Source organism: Gadus morhua, chromosome 23 (genome assembly GCF_902167405.1).
Source record: "Gadus morhua chromosome 23, gadMor3.0, whole genome shotgun sequence".
NCBI lineage: Eukaryota > Metazoa > Chordata > Actinopteri > Gadiformes > Gadidae > Gadus > Gadus morhua.
Window position 1 is genome coordinate 7,447,209 of NC_044070.1, and position 18,121 is coordinate 7,465,329.

The 18,121-nt window shown below is 44.9% G+C and overlaps 1 protein-coding gene across 5 annotated transcripts in view; it reads left to right on the top strand.

Annotated features, from left to right (window-relative positions):
• The window catches only part of dpp6a (dipeptidyl-peptidase 6a), a 170,519-nt gene that overhangs the window by 116,359 nt on the left and 36,039 nt on the right, over positions 1-18,121 (top strand). For all 5 annotated transcript variants that reach the window (XM_030348975.1, XM_030348977.1, XM_030348972.1 and 2 more), the window contains 2 exons: positions 6,672-6,786; positions 15,587-15,685. In XM_030348975.1, the coding sequence (XP_030204835.1) occupies positions 6,672-6,786; positions 15,587-15,685 (214 nt within the window). The remainder of the gene's footprint in view (positions 1-6,671; positions 6,787-15,586; positions 15,686-18,121) is intronic.

Sequence of the window (18,121 nt, forward strand, 5' to 3'; positions counted from 1 at the left end):
GCAGTTCTGTTGACAGTACCATTGTCTTGAATCTGATGCTTCTACAGGGAGCCAGTGGAGGTCATAGAAGATAGGGGTCACATGGGAAAACGTTGGTAGGTGGAACAGAAAGGCGTGCTGCAGCGTTCTGGATACGCTGCAAAGGTTTAATCGCGGAGGCAGGCAGCCCAGCCAGGAGCGTAACTCCAAGGGTAATTTACACACATTACTGGTGGTAGGTACATACTGGGGGCCACCCTGCTTAGAATGGACAATGATCTCATGATTTGACAGTGATGATGAATAATAACTAACCTTCTGAAAATTACTTCCATCCGTGCAATACCTTCCCCGGAACATTAGCATAGCAGCATATACCTTTCCATCCCTAATCAAGGTTATTTCTATTTCCAGTTGAGGCAAAAGCTGTTAGCCTCGTTCTCAAAGCCCTTTGCCCTTTTGTTCTTTACATGGTCCTACCTACAGAACATTGTTTTTGTTCTCTCTCTCTCTCTCTCTCCATATACTATATTCCTAGACCCTCTCTGTGACCGTCCCTCTCCTCCGTCGCCACGGTAACTTGTAATTACTCCTCGATTTGTCTGGGGCTGCTCTGGTCGGCCTAATTAGTCCAATCATTGTTTTAATTGCGGATCACAGAGGTGCGCTCGGGGTAAGGTCAGGCAAGGTTAACACGCCGCACGGTCATGGCGTCAGCAACCTCGACCCTACGCAGCGATTATTTTCCGTTCGAGGTGAGGGTCGGAGGAGGAGGAGGAGAATGTCGTGGTGATGACTCATGAATGATCATGTCTCTACAGTTGACCCAGGGTAATTAGAATTTGATCTTCCGGGAAGGGATCCTTCATGTTGTATTTTTTCTTTCAGTAGACCAACCTTGACCATGAGGCATGTTTATTCCACACGGTATGAGTTTCTAGAAAAGTCTAATTTGAATAACACATGCACGCACTCAGCTTTCTTTCAGCCCTTTATGACTTGAAAACTACACTTTCCCAGAATGTTTGGATATCCAACCTCTCTTCACATGGAGCCCAGAGTCTTGAACAGCCCAGTAGTAATAACAGCCCACTGTGCCCCTTCTATGTCTGTGTTTTATAATGCCAGAACGCCGCAGATGTTCAGCAGGGGAGCCAGCCTGCCAACCTAGAAACACTCTTATATTTCTATCTTCCTTGTTGATGACAACCCAGAGAGAGCAAGAAAGGAAAGGTACTTGACATTTCCCAGGAGGGGACCAGCCAGTGATACACACAGAAACATAGTGTTTCATATAAAGAGTTTTGTAAGCACACCAAAATCAGTGTCTGGTGCTCAAATACGGAATGCAATGAGTTGTATATTTCTTTCGGTGGTGCTGTTTTGAATGGGTATTTGAATTCACAAGCACATCCTAAAGCTCTTGTGTATTATTGCATAGAATCTCTTACAGCTATTGAAATACCATCACACGTCTTGAGATTGCCTTGCCCTACAATAGTATAGTACAATATATAGTATTATTTTTCACACCTCTCCTATTTAAATACGTCGTCTTGTCAATTTGGCACTGAATAAACCTGATGGCAAGTTTTCTAAAAGCTTAGATGTCATTGTGTATAGAATACTTCTCTCCTATTGGCCACTGCTGACGTGGCTGGTATGAATGCATGGACGAGGTGACCTTTAAGACGGTGTTCGGAAGTCTCCAAATATCATCACGGATGTATTTCTTCTCTGAGAGGTTTAGTTTTCAAAGCATTTCGTTAAAAGCACGCTGCTTTGTCTGTTTTTAATTAGAAATAACACGTTAATACCTGTAATAAAAAATGGATAAATGAATAGAAAGATGTCGTTTACGCATACACAACCACAGCCTTATCGCTTGTCTCACAGGGAAATATACACTGGTGTACGCTACATAATTCTGACCACGATATGTAAGCCTGCAATTAAATCAATGGAATATTCTATATAGTATTTTATAATATTTTATGTTTAAGTTTTTTCAACGAATTCAATCTCAACGAATGCATTATATTGCTATACAACCATATCTCAATGTATGTTTTTATCTATTTTAAAGTGACCTTCTTGTATCGAATTTTAAACCAGAGAACACTGTCTGTCTGATAACATTTAGACACACAGAGTGTACTTGAGGTTTAGTAAAAAGCACTTCTCAAATTGACATCTCCACTCAAATAGCCGACCACAATTTAGCTGCTCATGCTGTTGACGAAAACACATTTGAAGTCCTCGTGTGTGTCGTCAGGCTGCCTAGAGAAAATGTGCTTGTATAAATGCGATTCATTGTCGGTTTGTTTGTTGGGCTGGTTGGTTAGCTTGTTTTTATTGCCGTTGTTTTACTGTGAGCCGAACCGAGCCAAAGCCAGAGTGAATATGCTGGAATGGAACATGAGAGGTATGGTGCAGAATGAACAGCAGGCTCTGTTTATATGGATGCTGCTGTCTACTCCTTCTCAATTATGGTTCCTAGTCTCCTACCTGTCTGGCCGTCTGTCTACAGCCTCTCTTTCTATCGCTCTGTCTCTTCCTTGAGCTGTCTGACTATCCCTTTATATTTCCTCTCTCTCTCTTTTTACCCTTTCTGTCTAATTCTCTCTCTCTCTCTCTCTCTCTCTCTCTCTCTCTCTCTCTCTCTCTCTCTCTCTCTCTCTCTCTCTCTCTCTCTCTAAATATATATATCTATATGTACATACATATATATATATATATATATATTATGGCTGTTAAAATTAGTGTGATAATAACGCATAAAAACAATCTTATTTTAATTAGATTAATAAAAACTCATTAACGCACATTCTCTATTTTTTTTACTGTGATTTGAAAGGGTTTACCCACATAATGTCAACATTCATATCAGAATTCATTCTTGTTTTTAGTTCCACTTACTTTACATTCAATAACACTTGCAGTAATAGGAAGCCTGTTTGCAATTCCCAAATCTGTGGTGATACTTATTTGAATTTAACTACACTTGTAGTAACTGCCTGTTCACAATTCCCAAATCTGTGGTGATCCATAACTTTCATATTAAACCCACACTGAGTGAGTCAATAAATCTCCCTCAAGATCACTTGTTCTAGTTTTTGCTTATTAAGTACATTTGGTATAAATGATAATGTGCCATTCCATTTGATAATCTCATTTAACTTCAATTGGAGTGGATTTCAAACAAGATTAATCTTGAGTTAATTCACCAATACTGTGCGATTCATCGAGATAAAAAAATTGAATCTTTTGACAGCCCTAATATATCTATACATACACATGTATATATGTATATATATATGTATGTGACTTGCTCTGTCTATCTGTCAGTCTCTTAAGCTCGCTCTGTCTCAAGCCCTCTCTCTTTATCTCCTTATACTATTCTCTCTCTCTATTTTCTGTCACTCTAGCGGTCATGCAATTTAAAAGGGCTTTATTTATGTATTCGATATTCAACTATTTTAATAAAATCAAAAAAAGAAGTCTAAAAGTCTAAAAAAGAAGACGGGGGGGGGCGTATTTGTGTGCGAAAAACATTAGCATCCCATTATTCGTATATATCTTAATCCAGGTTATAATTGTGTCTTCCCCCTCCCGGTTCTCCACGAGGGCTTCAGTGTTGACTAGCGATGTGCGCTACGCAGTGCCGCCAATTGGCTGAATAACCGCTTCCTATGCTAATGAACCTTGCTAATGGGCGGTCTGGTTAGCAGAGTCGCGCCCCCGCCAGGCAACCGGTTTTCTGAGATTCCTTTCAATTAAGAGGGAGGGAGGGTGGTCAGACGGAGGCGGCCTCCGTAGATCAGCTCCTGGGCGCGATTAAAAGCTTTAGCATGTATTCATTTAAAGCCCCTAGCCACAGGTCAACAACAACACACCAGCTAGCTCATTCTTTCTTACATATAAATCTTCTATCAACTAATTAAGAAGGTATTAATCCTTGGCTAACGGCCTGGGTTTAGGATCCTGCGCCCTGCACACGGTAGCCATTAAGGATGATTTAGGAGATGAGTGTGTTTTCTGCTGGCTATTAGTCAGGGTTTATTTTTTTTATGTTTGGAAAGTGGAGAATGATTCAAGGAAAAAGCTAGTTAAACTTTCAGTGAGATGTAGTGGGGGATATCTCTAGTGAAGACATCGCTGTTTGTGCTCTCGGCGGAAGTACCTTCGATTCATGAAAAGAAAGAGGCCCATTATGGCGTTGTCGCTTTGCAGACGAAATGTAACGTCAATTGTCTCGTCTCGGAGCTGAGGGGAATTACTCAACCCTTTTGTATGCCTAGCATAAAGTACGCCGAACTAACAACACAATGTGAAACACCCCTTGTAAAACCCACCCTATGAAACATGGGCTTCTATACTGCGGCTCTGACACCCAAAAGGAAACCGGCTTTGAGATGATTAATCCCGACCGAGGAGGGCTGAACGGATGGCATTTGGTCCGGCTCTCCGTTGCTTCTGAAACGCCGGGAAGGATCCGCGGTTGTGATTAACGATCGATCTGAAGAGTTTCATGGTCCCTCTATCGTTCCTTGTTAACGTTTTACACGTTATCTCTTGTTAAAAAATGCAAGATATATTCGTCCCTAAACTGACTCATAAACCATGAGGTTGGCCGTTAAAGTAACAGAAGTCCTCTCTTGTTGTTGCTCGCCCTTGAGGTGGGACGCCCGACCGCGGTGGGCCTTTTGCCGGCGGCCGGTCGGCGGACTTCACGCATCGCAGGGCGGCGTCCATTTTTACCCGTCACATTAGTCGAGGCCGGTGTTCGCCTCGTTGGACATCCTCCTCCCCCTCTTGTCACTGCCACAGCTGCTGCCCGCCCCCTCGCTGACCGGTCCCTTCAGCCCCCCCCCCAACCCCGTTCACGCCCTTGAAAGACACCGTGTGGGCAGCACATACGGCCATGCACGCACGAGGGCGCATGTACGAGAGCGCACGTACGAGAGCATACATACGAGAATGCATGTATGAGAGTGCATGTATGAGAGTGCATGTAGGAGAGTGCACGTAGGAGAGTGCACGTAGGAGAGTGCACCTACGAGAGTGCACCTACGAGAGTGGACTGTTGCATTGTATGTCTGTGTGCGCATTTGCCTGCCAGGCCATGAATCTTTGTTTTGCTCTCTCTCTCACTCTCTCTCTCTCATTCTCCAACTCTATTTTTCTTATTCCATGTCTCCTCCACTTACTCTCTCTCTCCATTCTGTTGACGCTCTCTTTCCCTCCTTCTTCCTCCCTCTGTGTTGTCTCTCCATCTCTCCCTCATGCTCTATTTCATTTCCTCTCTTCCTCTCTTCCTCTCTGTCTCTCCTCAAGCTGGAAATCCTATTTGTGTTCCAACCTGTGCTCCAACGTCACGGCCAACGTACTCGCCATACATGGAAGCCATTAAAACTAAACAAACAAGCACGTCATCGACCTGATGACGTGCTGACACACACACACACACACACACACACACACACACACACAGACGCACACACAGACACACAGACACACAGACACACAGACACATAGACACACACACACACACACACACACACACACACACACACACACACACACACACACACACACACACACACACACACACACAGTCGATGAAATTAGCGGTGAGCCACGCGGAAGCAGCCGGACCCACGGACCATAATGACACACAGGGTTATGAATGCAACAAACAAACAGATGGAGAAACTTGATTTGTAGTTTTCATTTCCGGCCGCCGTTGTTCCTCACCGGGGGTTTTGTTTCCCTCTCCCGCTGAGCGCCGCTTGGGCGCCACTCCAGAACCCGGGCGCTCTTTGTGCGCCAGTGTTGTGGTTCTTTTTCCTTTGTTGTCTCGGGGCGGGGGGGCCGCCGTGTTCCCACGTCGCTCTGTCATGTGGGCTGTGGAGATAGCGTGGCGTGTTTGTCCTATTTATTACCCCAGGAAACGCCTCGCGGGGACTCTCTCTGTGGCCGTGCAGCCCAGCGCCACATGGCGCTCTGAAAAAGGTCATTATGTGTGAGGGAATGAACTGGAGCTTAGTGGATTGGCAGACCCAACTTCATGTGAATTGTGTTGCTTTAAATGGAAGGACCCACACTTTTATAACCCAACACAGCACTTTGTGAGGATACAAGAAAATACCATTGTGCCGTCCAAAATATGAAACTCTGTGATATGAATTTGAGATGGTGGATAGAGCTATGTGATGGTACATGACACTATGCAGCGCTATACGACGTAGCTCAGAGCTAGAGGATGGTACATGATGCTACACAATGCTACATGATGTAGCTCAGAGGGGATCGTACATTGTAGTATATTATGCTTCTTTTTGCTATAGAATGCTACATGACACTGACTAGATGATGCTGCTTTTTACAAATGCTGTTCATCTGACTGTCTGATGGTATTCTCCCTCTCTCTCTATTTCTCTTGCTCTCGCTCTCTCGCTTACCCTCTTTATCTCCCTCCCTCTCTCATTCTCTCCCTCACCCGCTCTTTTCTCCCCACTTACTCTATTGACACCTAATTTGTAAGTCCTTTATCATTTATTCAAATTTAGTTTTGATAGATTGAAATGATTTTTATTTGATGAGCGAATCGATAAGAATCAACGTGGGTTGACTGTTGAACACTCAAACTCTCTCCCTCCCTCTCTCGCCCCCTCCCCCCCTCCCTGCAGGAGCTGGTTGGCAGTAACCCCCCCCAGAGGAACTGGAAGGGGATCGCCATCGCCCTGCTTGTCATTCTGGTCATCTGCTCTCTCATCGTCACCTCCGTCATTCTGCTGACACCAGGTGGGTGGGCACACACACACACACACACACACACACACACACACACACACACACACACACACACACACACTCAACACACTCAACACACTCAACACACTCAACACACTCAACACACTCATTCCACTCTGTACACACACACACACACACACACATACATGTACGCGTGCACACACACCCGCACGCATGGACACAAACGAGTGTCAGTCGAGGGGTTATTCCTAATAAAGAGATTTTAACAAACACACTCTCAAACGACACACACATAAACTTTACATGCATTCAGTTATACATTTACTTGCTATGCATGCATGCAGATAAACACACACACACACACACACACACACACACACACACACGCATACACAGTCTCACGCACACCCACACACAGATACCACATACAGACAGCCATCCACATTAAACGCAAACACACATTAGACACACACAGACACACATGCACACACATGCACACACACATATAGCCTCTTTAAACAATTCTAACCCCATAGGCAAGCACACACTCATAAAACTGCACCTTCAGCTTGCACACATAAGTGCACACACACACAAACAGACACGAACACGCACACACACACACACACACACACACACACACACACACACACACACACACACACACTCCTTTGTTACTCCTGAGTGAGTCTCAGATTGATTGAACAAACCTCCCAGGTCTTCCTCTGCATGATAATGAGGTCTGCGGTGTGGTGTCTGTGTTCCAGGGAATTGTATGCACTTTGATGTGAGTGTGTGTGTGTGTCCCTTTTGGGTCAGTTTGTGTGCGCTCATGTATGTGTGGAATTGTGTTTTTGTTTCTGCTTACCTGTATTGCATTGTGTTTTTACCACAGACTATGTGCAAGTGTGTTTATGGGTTTGTGTCTTGTGTGTTGGTGTGTAGGTGTTGGGTGTGTTTTAATGCAAAGGTGTGCGCTCACATGCAATGCAGATTGTATGGGTGAGCGAGTGCGTGTATAGTCTCTGCATGTGTTATGAATGAGTGAATGAGTGAGGATGATTCGCACACGTTATTCTGGGCCGTTGCACCTAATGGATTGCTTGAGGTGTGACACAATGTGATCAAATTGACATTCCATTACATCAGGTAAGATTATATATCACTCTGGTCACATTACCTCGCTGGAGGTCAGGGAGTCACAGGAAATGACACGTTGTGACTTGTAAAACACCCGGCATATGTAAAGACACACGCACAGCACGTTCCCTCCTGACGTCTAAATCGTCCCTTGCAGTCATCTCAGCGTGCTCTTCACCTGGATATTGACCTTCACGCTTTCCTCGGTGGAGACGAACACACGGGGTTTAATCAGCGGGCCATCTGCCTAGAGTCAGCCCCATAAAGTTTGCTGATATGGACTCTTTCACACACCATCCCTCATCACAGCCGTCCGTATAATGTGTTCCTCCGCTCCGCTGGCGACATGCTAATCGCTCTGCGTTTGTTTACGAGCTCCAGTTCAGGGGGGGGGGGGGGGGGGGGGGGGGGGGGGATGGGGAAAGAGATATCAAGGTAATAATCGAGGTAATATTAAAGGTATCATCACCCGTGAGCCAGGGTAGAGGAAAGACGAGGGCAGTCATCGTCGTTCAACAAGCTGTCCGATTTCTTATTCCTTATTTAGGTTTATCTATTTTGTGTCCATATTGTTTCTCGCAGAAGTTTATATTCCTTGTTTTCAAATGTATGCCTCCAAATTTATCAGACAGTGTCTGAATAATTTATTCCAGTAGTTTTCCGACATAGGGCCCTATTTTAACGGTCCGAAACGCAAGTGAGAAGCGCCGAGCGCAAGTAGCTTTGTGGGCGGTTCTATGGCGATGTCGCTAGTTTACCGGCTCGAAAAATGACTCTTGCGCCCGGCGCAAATCTATAAAGGGTTGGTCTGAAGTAGCCTAATTACCCGTAGGTGTGGTTTGGGCGTAACGTGCAAACCAATGAGAGTGCCAGCTCCATGTGCCATGTGGTTCTATTTAATGATATACGCAATACATTATAATGTATTATCGTTATCGACTTGTGTTCCTAATATGCATGTGTCCCCCCGTTAATGTACATTGCCATGGACTGTATCATGCGTTACGTGTTTAGTTTGCGTGTGTTTAAACCCACACACACACGCGCACCCGCATTCATTCATTCTTTTTAACACTCACTCGTGGTAAAACAATTTTCTAAATTTCTCACGATCAAATACTCATCAATCCTAAAAGTTATGGGCATGTACACGATGTATGTGTCAAGAAAATATGTGTTTGCTGTACGGTGTTTGCAGATGCATTGATTTAAAAGTACCACTTATTACCGCTGTATCAGCTGTTTCTTTCCCAAATAATTTCCCAAGAATGTGTGGCTAGGTAGATGAGATAAGCAAAGTGTATGCGCGAGGTGCACAAGCAACATTATGCATGCGCCCTTAAAATAGCATCTGAACAACGCGCCACTGACTTTAAGCCAGGTATTTCCTGGTTTGTGGCGCAAGTGGTTTCTGAATAGCACCAGGGACCGTTTGCGCCAGGACACGCCTCCTCCTTTCGCCGAGCCGCCCGCAAGATCATTCCCTGATTTACCGACGCGTGCCGCAGGTGGGAAAAGAACGCTCTGTGCCAGTTGCAAACTAGAAACGACACGTGCCAGTGATGAAGTCAATTGCGCCGGATGCAAGATATGGCCCATAGTGTCCGAAATGTTTAATTATAAAAGCTTTTGGGCGCTGTTTCATGGTTTCCAGGGACGTATAGGGGAGAGTTCTCCATCGACAAGCTAGAGAACAGCAGCAGAGGTCAACCCCCCCTGGTGTTCTGGAAACATCTCTGCTCCTCCCTGGTGCGACTGATCAGTTCAGGGACCTCAGCTCGTGTCAGTCAGAGACCCAGAATAGCCCCGGCCAGCCTTTTCCTACCACCCCAGCTCCTAGGGGCCGGGGGCCGACCGGGGGGGCGCTGAACACCAGGCAGGAGCAGTAGAGAGCAGAGACAGGCCAGGCGGTTTCGAGGAACATTTCCAAACAGTGTTAATCCATGCCCTCCGCCCACCTAGCGCTCCAACCACAGCTGCTCACCCAGAACTCGTCCAAGAGGGTCTTCACTCGGGGGGCGTCATGGGGGGCCGTCTTGTGGTGCGTCAGGCTCCAGGACAGACGGACCGGGGCAGGGACTGTTTGTCTGGTGGGCTGAATGGTAAACGGTTTGGCTGAAACATTTGATACGGCCCCTCCTTGGCTCCGGAAAGTGGCGTTGATTCATTCTGTATCCATGGCAACGGAGAGCTGATATTCTCTGTTTTTCTCCTGCTTTTGGAACCTCCTCGGGGGAACGGTTTACAGCTTGTGTTCGACGGGTGTCGGGAATCTTTTAGTTTGGGCCCGGTATGGCGCGTAATGCGCCTGGGAACCAGCCGGATCTCAGGAGAACGTGTTTAATTTGCTCTGCAGTTAACGTCTGCCTCCCCTCCCATAAAAAGCGATTTCTGCCCGGCAGGATATTGGCCGACCAATCACAACCATTTATGTAATGTGAGGCGGGATAAATACGACGACGGTGCCGTGGAGCGCCGTAGGGGAGTTCTCAACAAAGATGGCCGCACCTGATGTAGATTTGTCTTTTTGATCCCGCTATCGGGACAGTATCAAACAAACTGGAGGGTATATTTTCACCAAAAAAAGTCACGACGACTGCACCTAAAGCTTTGGTTGAGAAGGAAGTTGTCGACTGCAAGCCTGTTGCCTGTTAAAAATCGTTTTGTGGCTCAGTGCTGCATCAACGTGTGGTTGGTTGTCTATCAGATTGCCTCCAGAGGTATTTTCGTCTGCACCCCTTGGATAATTGCAGTTTGCAATTTGTCTTCCGACGCCAGGCTAGTGCGTAACCATTCCTAACGCCGGTAGCATAGATAAATAGTCGGCATGCAGTAGCACATAGCTTTTATTAAGTGAGCCTTTTTCCATTTGCGTAGCTAACATCGCTACGTCAATACTACACAGCTGCTGACTAGAATTTGAGCAATGTGACTCCATGTAGAACATACTAGGTTGGTGGATGCCCTCCGGGGGCATCAAGCTGTGTAAACGTGGCACTTGTGGGGAATTATGGGATGGCGTGTTCTGTGCAACTCAGTAGCAGCAGGTTGATGGGTGCTCACCTGACAGAGAGAGACGCATTTTCTAACTGCTTTTGACAAACCACCCGCCCACCTCCTGTCACTCTCTTTCCCTCTCTATTTCCCTCTCCACATTATCTGTCTTACTGTCTTATTCTCTCTCTCTCCCTCCCCCCTCTTCCTCTCTCTGTCGCCCAACCTCCGTCACTCACTCCCTCTCTCTATTCTCCTCTCCTATTCGCTCTCTCTCTCTCTCTCTCTCTCTCTCTCTCTCTCTCTCTCTCTCTCTCTCTCTCTCTCTCTCCCTCTCCCACTCCCTCTCTCTGTCTCCCCGTCTCTCTCCCTGTCTCTCCCTCGCTCTCTCCCATCTTTTCTCTCCGTTTCTCAACCTCCCTTCCGTCGCAGCATCTCTATCCCTCTCTCCCCCCGCCTTCTGTGTCTTTCGCTCCGCTTCTCATCTACCCCCTCCCCCTCCCACCCTCTCCCCCTCCTACCCTCTCCCTCACTCTTTCACCCCCACTTTCCGGTTTTCTCTCTCTCTCTCCTCTTCTCATCCACTCTCTCCCCCTCCTACCCGCTCTATGGCTGTTTCCCTCCCACCCTCCCCCTCCTCGCTCCTCTGCCTGCTCTGTGTCTCTCTTCTCCTCACCCTATAATACCACACTATCTCTGTCAGCTGGAACACTTACAAACTTGATAGGCCCACACACACACACACACACACACACACGCGCGCACACACGCGCCCCATACATCTTGTAGGTCAAACATCTGGTGGAGCTGATCCCTGGGGCAGCTGGGGCAAGAAACTGAGGACCAGAAGGAGAACGGCAGTGTGACTGATGTGAGGGGCTGAGATATTTATAGCAATATTCAGCCCATTTTGCTTATTTGGCTTAAAAGCGACTTAGCCAATATCAAATACATGCACATTTTAAGTATGAAGAGATTCACCTTTGAGCCTCCCATTATTTGCAAAATGGGTGAAAGAATATATTTTAAGACAATAGCTGCGTTTCCATGTGATGCGAATCTTTAGAAAGTTCGCAAAAGGGTAATTCAAATTAGGTGGGTTTCCATCAAGTGGTTGGAGCGGGTAACTACCCTAGTTCTGCCTGGAGGTGGTTTTCGGTCTCATAGGTCCCATGAGCAATGGCGACTTACGAGCTCTATAGAGAAGAGTAACAACAAACAACAAACATGGAGAGAGGAATTCAGCAGCAATTGGTTTCCCTTGGGCAAGTCATAACTGTTCTTTCAGTGAAGTTATCATTGGCTATTTTAACTTCCATCCGTAGACGAAGAAATAGAGAAATTACAATGTACACAGCGGTAGCAAGGGAAATACGAGGACGACGTCGAGTGCCTTACGTATGGGAGAGCACAAGAGGGTGATGACGTTACACGTTGATGTCGGCAGGGTTTCTATGGCCGGTCGTTATGCGGAAATCGGAAAGACAGTCCTGTGTGTTCAAAGTTCGCCACGTCACAGCTGTTTCGAAAAGTGTGTTTCCATCTCCCATTTTGCGAATTTACTCTTTCGCATTTCTCAAAAACCACCTCAAGAGAGCGGATAAACTTTTTTGCGAATTCGAGGATTTTTTGCAAATTTTGGTGTTTCCATCACCGTTTACTGATTCGATACTTCAAAGTTCGCAGGGGGGCGGAAACGCACCTAATATAGATAGAAAGTATGTACATATACGTATATATATAATTTAAAGAAAACATGGAAGGAAATAAGTTGATAGCAATACAATTCACAAAATGTAGAAATAAATCACAATGGTGTGTGTGTGTGTGTGTGTGTGTGTGTGTGTGTGTGTGTGTGTGTGTGTGTGTGTGTGTGTGTGTGTGTGTGTGTGTGTGTGTGTGTGTGTGTGTGTGTGTGTGTGTGTGTGTGTGTGTGTGTGTGTGTGTGCTTCTTTCAATCCCATCACAAAACCTAACCATATTTTCATGTATCTCTGGCTTGACAAGTAATTAATGTTTGTACTGGGAGAATGCGTGTGTGTGTACTGTACTTCGCCAACACGACATTAATTAACCCAGTGGCAAATAAATCCCAAACAAATCCCGGATTTACGTTCTCTAGGGGCTCTCTGTTGCTAAAGAAACAAGCTTATAGAAGGTTCTAGCACGTCGTAGCTCTGAACGGGCCTTATGCACAGAGCGGCCAGCTGTGTTCTATCTCGGCTCCATCATGGTTCCTCCCAAACAGCTATCGTTTAGAACCAAGATGGCCGCTGGGTTAATAAGGCTGTGGTTGTGGTAAAGGTTGTGCTCCACAACAAATAAAGGTTGCAGTCTTCTTTTTTTCAAACTATTCTCACCTCTTGTTATTCTGGTCAAAGTACTCCAATACAAAATAGAAAAAATCTTTCATTTTATTATTGCTCCACCTCAATGGTGAATAGCACTTGAAACAAATTGTGTTGGATAAATAAAGTGTGTTGGTCCATTCAAGTCTTTGAATGGTCGTTGAATACAATCATAATAATAACAATTTGATAATTCTCCATGGATAGCTTCAGCCTTCAAATCCACTTTGATGTACAAAAAACACCAGTTATCAAACAACAGCAGAGGACACAAATTTGTTTTTTACTGCTATTTTAATAAGAATACAAATATTAACTACAATCATACGATAGGGTCAACACAGGGAAAGAAATGCATAAAACACATAGGGTAGTGGGTTTGTACAGTGTTTACTGTGTTTCTATAACCACTATAGATTAAATTAACTGTCGGTAGAGTGTGAAGGAGTGTGTATGTGCATGTGTATTTGAATGTGTGTATCCTTTTCATCCAGTTCCATGTGTGAGACCCTCAGAGAAACCATCTGCTTACAAAACACTGTCAAAACACAAGACTTTTTACAATGGCTGTTCTCTGATTGCTTCAAGGTTTAATTAGTGCCATGCGACATCATTAGGGCCCGGTATCAGTTGAGTGGTTACCTCCTTGGCACCTGCAGCAATGCGCTGAACATAAGGATATAATATAACTTAATCGGTGTAATATTGAATGTTGAAGTGGTGGTTGTCGAGAATAAAACATCATAGGTCCGATTTGCAGATTCAATTCAGATGTTATATATAATTAGCTTTGCCCTTTTATAGCGACATCTAACCTTAACACCAATAAAGTGATGGCAAAAAGCCCTGTTGTAAACCTGCTGTTTATGGACGTTGTAATTTTTATTTTAGCTTCTTTACCGCTGGTAAAAGGGGACTACATTTATTCATATTATAGATTTGGTCCACCTGAAGCTCAGAGATTGGATACATTATGGATCTACACGAGGATATGATATGGTGCGCGTCTGTTCAGAAGCTGGACCTGAATGTTTGGGTAAATATTCAGTCAGTCTGTCCAGTTGTTGTTCTGAGATGTCGTTCAGCAGTGTGTGGAGCTGCTCCAATATTGATTGAATGCTTGAGTATTCTCAGTCTCAATGGTGCGTCGCTTTGGATAACAGCGTCTGCCAAATATTTATGCCTGAATATTACCGCACAGCTCCGGGAATTTAAGAGGAAAGTCTTTTTCAATGGTAACCGGTCAAGGGCCGTCGCTTCTTACAAGGTTTTAAAGTTTCTAATTAGCGTTTACCTTTCGTCTTGTTCCTGTAATTGATTCTAATCTGCCTATTAGCGTGTTTGGGGGTCGCCATCTCATCTGCGACATGAGACGGAGAATTAAAAAGATATGTCTTTCAAAGAAGGCTCCCCTCCTTCTGCCTTTTCCTTCTTCCCTCGCTCCGTTTTTCAAAGAGATTTCTGGAGATCTTTTGATGACCTGAGACATGGAGATAAAAATGTATCTTTTCGTCTGAAGTAGTTAATATGCCGGGTCCTCAGGCCATGTCCTCTAGCTAGAGGCTGCTCAAGACCCTTTCATATCCAGATCCTTTGCGTTAATGTGGACACTTGAAGTGAAGCAGTGCCAAGGGAGGCAGAAAAGCTTGGTGCTTACAAACGCTTATATTCCTTTCTTTCTTTCTTTTTTATTTAAGCAAATGTGTGTTTCACTCTGCTTACGGAGAAATGTATTTATTGAACTATGTGTTTCACACTGTGTACACAACTTGTTTTCTAAACATGGTCTATAAATAACTGCCGATTCAACTTGACTTAATAACCCAGAGTAAAGCTTTATTCCAGTCTCATCACTATATCTTATAACTTGCGCAGTGCAGGCACACACAACCTCTCATGTGTACACTATGTCTATATCTATGAATTGTTTATCTTACTATTGACTATGATATATTCCTTATTAATTAATCTGCCATCAGCCTTTATTTAATCCCCTCACTTTGTTTAGTTCATATAGTGTTTTTATTGGGTCTCCTGGTTCTCAGGTATTCTGATGTGCTCTTTAGTAAAGTGCAGCGGTCCAACCAACGCTGGAACTAAGAGACTCAAACAAAACAGAATACAATCAAAATAAATTTGTTAGAGAAAAAGCTGCTTATAGCTTCTTATCATAAAGAATATTAACACGGCCACCAGACACCAGGACACACAAAATATAGAAATGCAAACATAAATCGGCAAAAACTGCTGATATGCAGCGCAAACTTTGAGTCTGAGGCTGTTTTATCTCTATTAATATACTGCTTATGAATGCATCTGATTCTGTATGTTTTGTCTCTGCGCTTCAGGGGAGGACGACAGCCTTGCTCTCAAGGCCAAGCTGACGGTGGCAGACATCTTTAAGAAGGACTTCAAGGTGTACGAGCCCAATGCCAAGTGGATCAGCAGTAAGTTCAAACCCCTGGCAGTCTTTATTCCTTCCCTAACAACCTTTCAGTTTTACGTCAGATGACACGCAATGTGACCTTGAAAGGAGACAAGACACAAACCCAAAACAATCATAAAGCCCAAGGCAGCAGCAGCAACATCAACAACAACAACAACAACAGAAACACATTCAGATTCCCCTCCCCCATCCCCACCCACAAATTGTAATTATTAAATATCAAAGAGGTTGTTTCAAGCAATCTACAGCTACTGAGAATATGGTTACATTGATTGATGTGTAGATTGTCAAAAGCCACTGTCGTACACTCTTGCTTGTGCGCTCTCTTGCTCGTGCACCCTTTATTGTACACTCTCTAGCGACCTCTCTCGCGCGCGCTCTCTCTCGTGCGCTCTCTCTGGTGTTCTCTCTCTCCGCCGTTCCTGTGGTGTCTGTTAATGGTGGCTGTGTGGGCGTAGCTCAGCAGCTGCTGAGTGCGGCGCTCCAGAAATACTGCGTTAATACGGGGAGGTCTCTCCACACAGCGGCCAATTAGCATCTCCCAGCCAGCGTTGGCTGTTCCCACCCGCTGTGTTTGTTTAACCGCGTTTATCCATTCTGATCTGTGTGTTTTCCCTCGCTCCTTTCCTTTTATTCAGATATTACTGTCGGACTGGGCTTGGATTTTGCTTTATTGGCATGCAGTTTTAGTTTTTTAATTTGTGAATATGGTAGGGAGGTGTGCGTGTGTGTGTGTGTGTGTGTGTGTGTGTGTGTGTGTGTGTGTGTGTGTGTGTGTGTGTGTGTGTGTGTGTGTGTGTGTGTGTGTGTGTGTGTGTGTGTGTGTGTGTGTGTGTGTGTGTGTGTGTGACACGTGTGTGTGTGACACATGTATTAGTGTCTGCATGTGTGTCTATCTCTGGTCTCTGTTTGTACGCCTGTATGTGGGCATGGCTGTCCAGTGTGTGTGTGTGTGTGTGTATGTCTGTGTGTCTTTGCTTCTGTCTGCACAAGTGCATTCGTGACTATGTATTTTTGTATTTTGACTATGTATCCTTGTGTGCACGTGTTCCATGTCTGCTTTTGGTCTGCGTGTCCCAGTTTGCGAACCGAAGCGTATTGGCTCGTCAGGCCGTCCAATTAGCCGTAACCGCGGCTACGGCTCCTCTGAGATCGCTGGCGAAGAAGCCACCGCCAGCGCGGCGTTTCAACAGCGAGGTTTCAAAGAGACAGAGCTGCTCTTCAGAGGGGAGCCGGAGAGGGGATGGAGGAACATAATGCAGCCTTTACCTGGTTGAAAATTGCACACGCATGCGTTGCACTTGTGCAGACAGCACTGGGATAGACACAGTAAGAAGGGAAGCTCAACCACCGACTGGGAGACAGAAGGATTCATGCAGTTTCTGTCTCCTCTCGTCCAGCCATTCTCCTCGTCTCCAACTCCTCATGTCTTGCTCCTCGATTCAAGATAAGATGGAGAGAATCCTTCTCCCGCTTCTGAATATGACATATCACACTTTGCTGTATGATTTAGAAAAGCTAGAATGAGTGGTTGTGTGTGCCTGCACTGCGCCAGTTATAAGAAATAGTGATGAGGCTGGAATAAAGCTTTACTCTGGGTTATTAAGTCAAGTTGAATCGGCAGTTATTTATAGACCATGTTTAGAAAACAAGTTGTGTTGGCCTACTGCTATGCTTACCCAAAATGGCACGAAGTCTTTCAATATCAGTATTCACCTCCCTTCAATACAACACAACCTCTAAATTCGTGTCAGTGGTTCTCAAACATTTTATGAAGCATAGGAATATTAGTCTCTCCAACTACCACCATTTTGTTATGTTATAAAATATAACAAATACAGTAGCAGAGGCCCGCCCTACTTGGCTACGCACAGTTCACACATGAGGCACATTTATTGCTTAAAATAATATTATTTATTGTTAAATCTTCCACACAACATAAGGGCCCGCCCCTAACACACACATACATACACACAAACATAGAACAAGGGACAACATTAACAATAACAACTGTTTATCATTCAAACACACACGCACGCACGCACGGACGCACGCACACGCACGCACAGAGCAAGTGACACCATTAGAAATAACAACTGTATTTCATTCAAACACACACACACACACACACACACACACACACACACACACACACACACACACACACACACACACACACACACACACACACACACACACACACACACACACACACACACAGAGACACATAGCAAGGGAGCAAATTAGGATTTTTTACAGGAAAACAACTAGATACCAACAGCCTGATTGAAAAATGTTAGGCTAAATAAAAATAATATGAAAAAGTTGGCCAGCATGTTGACAACTAAACTTCCATAAGCCTAGGGTGCCTGCCTCTGCAAACCCAGTCCAGCAATGTCTAGGTCCATCAAGGTCAACTTCAGTCTCTGCTTCTATA